At 41.5% G+C, this 9,648-nt stretch overlaps 1 protein-coding gene across 1 annotated transcript; it reads right to left on the bottom strand.

The window, feature by feature from the left end:
• Positions 1-847: 847 nt before the first annotated feature.
• On the bottom strand, positions 848-7,086 carry CENPW (centromere protein W). Its single transcript, XM_075864255.1, has 3 exons — positions 6,886-7,086; positions 6,633-6,746; positions 848-2,507 (listed from the first exon to the last, which is right to left on the bottom strand). The coding sequence occupies exons 1-3, from the start codon at positions 6,973-6,975 to the stop codon at positions 2,481-2,483; spliced, it is 231 nt and encodes a 76-aa protein (XP_075720370.1). The 5' UTR covers positions 6,976-7,086; the 3' UTR covers positions 848-2,480.
• Positions 7,087-9,648: the final 2,562 nt, after the last annotated feature.

The following is a 9,648-nucleotide window of genomic DNA, read 5'->3' as shown; positions in this document are numbered from 1 at the left end:
TGCATTAGAAACGGAATGTGTGACTTCAACCTAATAAATACTCATGCTCAACACTGGTCCAAGAATATAGCAGACGGCACGGAAAATGGCACAAGTCATCATCTCCCTGGATTTAAACTACGGTAATGTTTTGTTTTTTTAGTACACAAAAACTAAGTTCTTTATTCAGTTTGAAGAATATTCAAGTAGTTAGTTTCCCTTATTTTAAATTTTCGTCTTAAGATAAGACAGACACCATAATAAAAAGGTTGAAAAATGCTAATTTGAAATATTAAGACCCCCTTAACCCGTTAGTGACCGCCCCACATTTTTACGTGTTATTTATACATGGTAAATGGCGTAAATTTAGGATGCAAAAAAAGTGGCGAAATTGCAGTTTTTTTTCTATTCCCCCCCCAGAAAAGAGTTAATCAATAAATTCTATGTACCCCAAAATGGAGCTAATAAAAATTAGAACTTGTCCTGCAATAAACAAGACATTATACAGCTGTGTCGACGCAAAAATAGATAAGTTATAGCTCTTTGAATGAGACTATGGAAAAACGTAAAAAATGGCTTGGTCAGGAAGGCCTAAAATAGGCTGGTCACTAAGGGGTTAAACCCCCTTATCAGGTATTATTTTAGCGATTTTGCCACATGGTGGTTCAACGATTAGTGTGTTGAGCTACTAAAATAATTTTTCCACCCAATTTTTAAAGCAAAGATTGTTTTTTATTTTATTAGAGGAAATATTAACTTTTTTCTATATTTTCAATTTGCAAATTCACACACAAAAATATAGTAAAATTGGTATTGTTTTATAAGATCAATGGGTACAATTTGTTTTTTTTTCCATAAAATACAGTCAAACTTTATATTTGTTTTATTTAGTGTACAGTGTTACACTGTAGTTGTATGCATATAAACATTATATTTATTGTGCGATCATTGACAACTTAACTAAGGGCATTTTGAAGAATGCATTTCCACTCATTAGTCCCTGGAAAAGCCGATCAGGTGCTGAAATCTCACATATTTTCAACCGGTCCTCTTTACCAGTCCATAGTGCCAAAACGGCTCAAGCGTAAATGGTACCTCATGCATGTTGGCCACCTTGCATCCTTACTTATCCCGTTCCCGTTGTTTGACGTATACTTATGTCATAGTCAGGTAGGGTAAGTATGTCGGCTGTATACTACAGCTGATACTTCATTGTAATGAGTGGGATCGCTCTCGAGCACAATCCTGCTTGTTTAACCACTTAGATGTCGCGGTCAATAGCGGCCGTGGCGTCTAACGCGTTAGACACAGGGGGCGATCCCCACGGACCGCCCATTGCCCCGCGACCCTAATGAAGGCCCACAGGTCTGCCATCTTTGTACTCCTATAATAGGTGCCTGTCAGAAACACAATATACTCCAATACATTAGTATTGCAGTATATAGTGCAAGCGATTTAACAATCGCTGGATCAAGTCCCCTAGGGGGACTAGTTAAAAAAAAAAAGGAAAAATATCAATTAAATAAAAAAATATATCAAAAAACAAAAAACATTTTAGAAAAAAAAGTAAAAAGTAAAAACAAAACAATTGGTATTGCATCAGTAAAATTCTTAACCATTACAATTTAACATGCACAGTAAACGGCGTAAATTTTTTTGATTTAAAAACATCAGAATTTCCCTGTTTTTGGTCACCTCCTCTCCCACAGAAAATGGAATAAAGAGTGACCAAAATTTGCATGTACCCCAAGATGGTAACATTAAAAACATTCCACAAAAAAAATAAGCGCACATACCGCTGAAAGCGACAGAAAAAAACCCAAAAACTAAAATTTGGTATTGCCTTAACTGTATTCTGCAGGTCAATACAGTTAACATGTCGTTTCAATTGCACGGTGAACACCGAAAAAACGATGCGCAGAAAACAATGGAGGAATTGCTCTATTCCCCCCACCCCCGTTTCCTAGTACACAATATGGTACAATAAATGGTGTCATTAAAAACTACAACTCATCCTGCAAAATACCAAGCCCTCATAGGACTATAGCGACGGTAAATAAAAAAAAAAAAAAACTTACAGCTTTTGGAAGATGGGAAGGAAAAAATAAAAATAAAAAAAATGCCTGCGACTGGAAGGGGATAAAGAGTGTCATTTACACAGAAAGCATACAGTCCCCAATGAGCACTTCAGGGTCAGTTTACTGGGTCCGTTTTCTGATAAGATTTAAAAATGGATTACGTCTACCGGATTCAGGTCATGCAACATTCACTACATCACTTGCTGCAAAACATTAGTTACTTATAGTCCTTATTTTATAAAGAAGACAAAAATAGTCTCAATTTAATCTTGTGTTTTGTAGTAACAACAGAATTAGTATTGTGCTCATAAACTATCATCATCAATACAAAACATTCATTACAATGAAGCAAAAAGCAATAGTTCGAATATCAGAAGGTAAAAAGACAACACTCCGTCAGTCTGACATTTCAATACAACTTTCTTAACCTTTTGACTTCTTTAGGACAATCTGTTAAAGAAAAAAAAAAAAACATTCTTATTGTTATAATATACAGTAGAACATAAAAAAACCCACAACAACACAAAAAGCAGTGACAATTTGTCCCCCTCCCCCATCCTTCTGTACAGGTACACACAAAATCACTGCAATACACACTGTGCAATACTGTGAACGGGGCTATGCTGCAATTCCCTGCACAGTGGGTGGCTAGGAGCGCAGTAAAAAAAAACTGTGAATGGGTCTTAGCGCTGCATTCTTGGGATCAGTGGGGTTCCCAGAGGTAACCCCACCGATCAGAAATTGATGGCTATCTTTGCGATAAACCAGCAACTTCTGTTCGTAGGAAAAACCCTTTCCGGTTTTTTTTTCAATTGTTTTTTACTCCCCACATTCCAAAAACATTTTTATTCTATTTGTGAACATAGCCATATGATGGCTTGGTTTTTCGCAGGACGAGTTGATGTTTTTAGCGGCACCATTTATTGTAGAACAGCATCTGAGTGCTTAAGGGCATGACCACACGTGGCGGATTTCCTCCGCAACTGTCCGCATCAATGCCGCACAGAATCTGCGTTGCAGATTCTGCTGCGGATCTGCACAAAATGTGCAGTAAATTGATGCGGACTAGCTGCTGCGGACTGCGGGAAAAGTGCTTCCCTTCTCTCTATCAGTGCAGGATAGAGAGAAGGGACAGCACTTTCCCTAGTGAAAGTAAAAGAATTTCATACTTACCGGCCGTTGTCTTGGTGACGCGTCCCTCTTTCGGCATCCAACCCGACCTCCCTGGATGACGCGCCAGTCCATGTGACCGCTGCAGCCTGTGCTTGGCCTGTGATTGGCTGCAGCCGTCACTTAGACTGAAACGTCATCCTGGGAGGCCGGACTGGAGACAGAAGCAGGGAGTTCTCGGTAAGTATGAACTTCTATTTTTTTACAGGTTGCTGTATATTGGGATCGGTAGTCACTGTCCAGGGTGCAGAAACAGTTACTGCCGATCGCTTAACTCTTTCAGCACCCTGGACAGTGACTATTTACAGACGTCTCCTAGCAACGCTCCCGTAATTACGGGAGCCCCATTGACTTCCTCAGTCTGGCTGTAGACCTAGAAATACATAGGTCCAGCCAGAATGAAGAAATGTCATGGCAAAAAAGCAAGACGCATCCGCAGCACACATAACATGTGCATGACAGCTGCGGACTTCATTGCGGAACTTAGAATCTCCATTGAAGTCAATGGAGAAATTCCGCCATGAGTCCGCCACTGCTCCGCAACAGACAGAGCATGCTGCGGACACCAAATTCCGCTCCGCAGCCTATGCTCCGCAGCGGAATGTTACGCATCGTCTAAACGAACACTTCTAAATAGAAGTGGAAGTCAATGCAGAAACGGCTCCGCTGCGGATTAACGCTGCGGAGTGTCCGCAGCGGAATTTAAGTGAAATTCCGCCACGTGTGAACCCAGCCTAAGCTTGGTTCCCACAGTGCAGATTTGCAGCAAATTTTGCATGCCAAAAACAGAATTGGATCCGGAAGAGCAGACCTATAAGGTCTTCGTTTATATATTTCTTCTGCTTAGATGCCGTTCCTGGTTTTGGCTTTAAAAAAATACACGCATGTAAAATCTGAACTGTGAGAAGCCAGCCTAAGGGCGCTATTGATTCCGTCAAAACAACGGAAATCTGACGGAATGGTGACAAACGAAAACCATTGGCAATGTTTCCGTCACCATTGATATCAATGGTGATGCAAACGGAAGTGCAGGTTTCCGTTTGCCTTTCCATTGAAGGGTTCTCCCGACGGAACCCCTCAATGGAAAGCCAACGCTGATGTGAGCAGGCCCTTAGACAGAAAAGAAGAAAAAATATTTGTGGGATGGAAAAAAAACAAAACAGCGATTTCGTTATTGTTTTCTGTTTTGTTTTGACGGCGTTCTCCGCACGGTACAATCAACATGGTCACTTATTCTGCAGGTCAATACGATTACAGCGATACCAAATTCATATGGTTTTTTTTTCCATTTACCACTTTACAAAGTAAAAACTTTGTCAAAAACAAAATTGTTTTGTGTTGCCATATTCTAAGCCACATAGCTTTTTTATTTTTCCATTGATGGAACACTGTGAGGGCTTGTTATTTTTGTGACGAATTGTAGTTTTTATTCGTACCATTATGGGGTACATGCAACTTTTTGATCACTTTTTATTCAATTTTTTGGGGAAGAAACAGGACCAAAAAACAGAAATGCTTGCATTGTGAAATTTGTTTTCCCTACATCGTTCACCCAGCGGGTTTAATAACGGTATATTTTATTATGTTTATGGCTTACATAACTTGTATGAAAAATGGGAAAAGGGTTTTTTTTTTTTTAAACTTTTAGTGGTTTTCTTTTTTTATTATATTACTAGTCCACTCAGGCAATACACTGCAATACTTATGTATTGCCTTTATCTGTGATCTCCAAAGCTTCATAATAGGACACTTGTGGCAGACCTGGAGGCCTTCAATAGGCCTTCGGCTGCCACGGCAACCAATTTGCACCCCACAATTGTGACACAGGGTCGAGGAAGGGGATTCGGTGACAGAGGGAGCCCCCTTCTTCTGCCTAACTGCTCAGATGCCACAGTTATTGACTGCAGCATCTGAGAGGTTAAGAGTTATCGAGTGCCGGATTTAGAGTTATCACCGATCTTGGCCGTTACAATGATGTCTCCCGACATACACGCTTAATTTGTCTATAGGGCTATATAAGCACGACGGAGACCATAAGAGTGTACTTTGGCCTCCATTGGGCCAGTGTCTTTTCTTAACTTTTTTCAAAAAGGGATGGAATAGCGTAGTAAACTATGATTTTCCATCACAGATCACGCAAGAAAAATATTGTGTGTTACAAGTGGTTTCATTTTTTATTTATTTTTTAACAGCTTTTGGGTGATGCATGCCACTGTACGCAAACGTCACAGGCATCTGTTTATCGGATAAATCATGAACTTTAAAATAGACGATGGATCCATTGAACAGATGAGTAATAGTGGCAGAGTACAATGGTGATACGTCCTTAACCCTTGACCGAAGTTCATGAAAAATCTGTCAGACAGATACCGTTCAAGTCTATGGTGATGGATGAAACATCAAACATAGGCAAAAAAACGTTATGTGAAACTAGCCTTAAAGGGATTTTCCCATGAAGGACATTTATGACATATCCACAGGATATGTCACAAATGTCAGATAGATGCGGGTCCCACCTCTGGAACCCGCACCTATCTCTAGAACGGGGCCCCCTAAACCCCCTTCTAGCTTTTGGTGCTAATGCGGTCTCCCGACCACTTCCTGACTTTATGGTCGGGAGTTACGGAAACAGCGTAGCTCGCTGAGCTACGCCGTTTTCGTAACTCCTATACTAGTGAATGGCAGTTATGGAAGCAGTAAGCCTAGCATGCGAGCTACGTTGTTTCTGTAATTACCATTCAGTTTTATGGGACTTACGGAAACAGCGGATCTGAGCGAGTTATGCTGTTTGTGTAACTCCCGACCATAAAGTCAGGAAGTGGCCGGGAGACAGCATTAGCACCAAAAGCTAGAACGGGTTTAGGGGGTCCCGTTCTAGAGATAGGTGCGGGTCCTGTGGATATGTCATAAATGTCCTTCATGGGGAAAAGCCCTTTAAAGAGTATCTGAACTGTTAGAAAACTTTTGATATGTCATAGAGACACATCAAAAGTTTGGATCGTTGGGGGTCTGGGTCCTAAGACCATCACTGAAACAAAGATGCAGAAGTGCTCTGCTCACCTATGAGCGGAGCACCTCTCAGACTGAAAACGGCTTACGTAGACATTTTATGTAAACCATCTTCAGCCTAACAAGGAGCGCCGATCACAGCCGAAGGTGCACAGCGCTCAGCTGGGCACTTCTGCAACTGCGTGTCTAAGGATCCAAACTTTTGATAGGTCTCTATGACATTTCAAAAGTTCGCTGAAAGTGCAGACACTCTTTAACTGTAGGTCATTCCTGATCAGGAGCAAAAGTCAGATTTAAGTTTCCAACGTGTAACAGGACCTGTCCAGATTCTGTGCAATGAGTGTGGCAGACTGGTAAGGGTGCCACACTGGCATGTATTGTGGGTTAGTCATGTACCTTGGCCACGGCTCTGATGTGTGAGGGTTTGATTACAGAGCATCTGTCCTCAATGGCTTTTAAGCGGGCTTCTGTTGCCAGCCTCTGGAGGAACAGCACGCAATTCAAATAAATCTGAAAGAGAAGAAACCGAACATAAGAATTATCTGCAGCTCTCCTCGTAGTGCGACCTGAACACAGAGACAGCGCCAACTTCAGCAGCAAACTGTCCCACGGAGTATAACACAACCAGCACTTGGCACGGACTCCTCACCAGCAAGTCTACGTTTCCATCTAGCCGCAGCTCAGGAAGGCGCTTTTTGATGGCGGATTTGACGGTGGACCGGGGCACGGAGCGCCCCATCGTCGTTACCGGCAATTCCCTATAGTTGTCACGACTTCTTTGCAGTCTATTTTGAACGACCCGGAACCGACATATGACGTTTACAGAGCGGCGCAGGATAATGACGTCAGGTGACGAGTATGGGTAATGGCGGAAGTATGGTACTGTTCGTTCCCTTGTAGCAGAATGACTGCAAATTAAAAGAAGCCGGTGTTTTTTCTGTCACACACGTCGTACAGTGTCTAGCGGATAGTTCACCGAGTTGCGGCTCTTGTCTACACTTATGTACACGCTAAGGCAAGAGGGGAGATTTAATCTTAGTGTTATAGGAGGCAGGAATTTAGGATTTGTCTAAAATGACACAGTTTGCGCCCAAAGTATTAAATTGGTAGACTGGGCTCTGTTCACATTGGCTTCATGGTTCAACTTCTGCTAGGCTTCCATTACACCTGATGGGAAGAGTAGTGCAATTTGCTATGCAGCGCAATAAAAAAAGTAACATGGAAACTGGACGGACAAAGTCAATAAGTTCTGTCATATTTGTCATTGGTGCAACATATTCCCCTAGACAGGTGACCTCCAAAACTGTTCCATGTTGTACCTGGTGTAGTTTAGGTTCTGTTCACATTTGCGCTAGAAATTATATTTTTCTGTTCCGTCATAGTTAGCAGAAAAACGGAATTTAATTCTGTGATGGATCCATCACATGATGACACCAAAAAACAGCGCCTAATGGATCTCATTGACTTGAATGGGGTCCGTCACTTTTTCAGTAATTTTTGATGGAGTCTACGATGAAGGCTTCTACCACACATGTGAACACAGTCTTACTGCCTATTTTTCAGCATAGAAAAGTGTGGACATTTTTTTATAAATCAATTGTCCACAGTGTTCATTTTAAAGCTATGTCAACTTTTCCGAAAAGTTTGGTAGCTGTCGTAAGAAAGTGGCGGGGGCGCTTGTTAATTATGACGTTCAACATAAACACTATTCTTTTCAATTAGATCACACCAGAAATCTGAAGTGATTGCATTGCTAAATATGCCGCTTCTTTACACCCCTTCATGACTAATGTACATGTACATCAATATTTTGCGCAAAAGTAAAAAGGTTCACGTCTTGGTAATATTCTGCTTGCACTTAGTTGAAAAGAAATTTCTAGTATAGAAAAGGAAAATTGCTGAATTTATCGTCGGGCACTGACTGTGGAAGTGATGGCGTCATGTATCACTGCCAACACTTGAATGTGGATGTGTCACCCATAGTCCACAGATGCTGTCACTAGGCAACGTACCAAAAATATTAAATTATAGTATTATTACAATGGAGAATTTGCGTCCTGTAGATGGAATGGGCTGTTTCTATAACTGAAATGATTTGTAATACTTCATAACTTGCTGCAATTTTATATAAACTGAAATGTGTGAATCAGGTGGATAAGTTGATCTTGTATTTTTCCTAATAACTAGGTTATATCATAGCAGTGTGTCTCCCTAGACACGTCCCTTTACTAGAAAATAAATATGTATCAGTATTCTATAAAAAAAATGGGCACAATACATCGATAAAAAATGGGGCACATTTATGGTCAATGAACACGATGCGTATTACGTTCGGTTTTGCCGCGCATATTTGCGTGCGGCAAAACCGCAGCGTAATACTGTACCAGCATAGTCAATTCGATTCCGGGAAATCTCATGTACACGCTGCAGTATTTTTCTGCACGTAAATTGACATGCAGTGCGGATCTTAAAATCTGCAGCTTGTCAATTTATCTTGTGATTCCGCTTCTGAATTCCATGTACTTGGTGCTGAGGAAAATCGCACCAAAATTCGCAGCATGAAAACGCACCGAAAAACGCATCAAAAACGATACTTTGAATTTTTTTCTAGGTTAGCCCAGTTTTTAATTTTAACCAAATTTAAGACATTTTAGCGATCCTAATTCAGACGGTATCCATATACCTGTAGCCTTAGAGTGGCATATTTTCTGCCTGTTTTTCTTCTGCCATAAATTATTACAGGACACTTGGCACAGATCAGCACTTTGTGTTGTGGGTGTTGGGCAAGGATAGGAGATATTCCATACTCATAAGGCTGGGTTCACTCCAGCGTTCGCCATTCCGTTGTTCTGCTCCGTCAGAGAAGCAGAACAAGGGAAAAAGCAAGTGCTGGTTCCGTTGCCACGGACACCATCACAGACCGAAAGCACCCAATGACTTTTATGGGTTCTGTGGGGTGTCCATGGTTTTATCTGAAACAATAGCACAGCATGCTGCACTATTGTAACTGGTATTCTCGGACGGGTCTGAGATGGAGGCCCCTAACGGAGCCTGCAACGCAGATTTGAACAAACTAAAGAGGACATATCAAACAACCTGTGGATCTCCAGTTGTTGCGAAACTACAACTCCCAGCATGCCGGCAGTCATGGAGAGCCACGGGTTGGAGACCATTGATTTAAGCAGTTCCAACTGGACTCCCCCTGTCCAAGTTGTAGGGTAGTGATGGGGTTAAATTGGGTAACCCAACGTAGAAAATGTGACATGTCAGCAGGATATTTCATCACTTTCTGATGGGTTGCGGTCCAACGCTACCGAGGCACCCACTGAACCTCAGAACTATTGCTGCATCTACTAATCCTTAACTAGTGCTGTGGCCCTTTTAGTTTTTCCCTAAACAGCTACGTTCTCAC

The sequence above is a fragment of the Rhinoderma darwinii genome, chromosome 4 (assembly GCF_050947455.1).
Source record: "Rhinoderma darwinii isolate aRhiDar2 chromosome 4, aRhiDar2.hap1, whole genome shotgun sequence".
Classification (NCBI taxonomy): Eukaryota; Metazoa; Chordata; class Amphibia; order Anura; family Rhinodermatidae; genus Rhinoderma; species Rhinoderma darwinii.
This window is presented reverse-complemented; position numbering and strand designations above follow the sequence as displayed.

Bases quoted from the DNA above. Each gene is read 5' to 3' on its own strand.
- CENPW (XM_075864255.1), bottom strand. From the start codon at position 6,975: ATGGGGCGCTCCGTGCCCCGGTCCACCGTCAAATCCGCCATCAAAAAG. The intron at 6,747-6,885 runs GTGAGGAGTCCG...CTTCTCTTTCAG, and splicing joins ATGGAAACGTAGACTTGCTG to ATTTATTTGAATTGCGTGCT. The intron at 2,508-6,632 runs GTACATGACTAA...TTTCTTTAACAG, and splicing joins ACATCAGAGCCGTGGCCAAG to ATTGTCCTAAAGAAGTCAAA.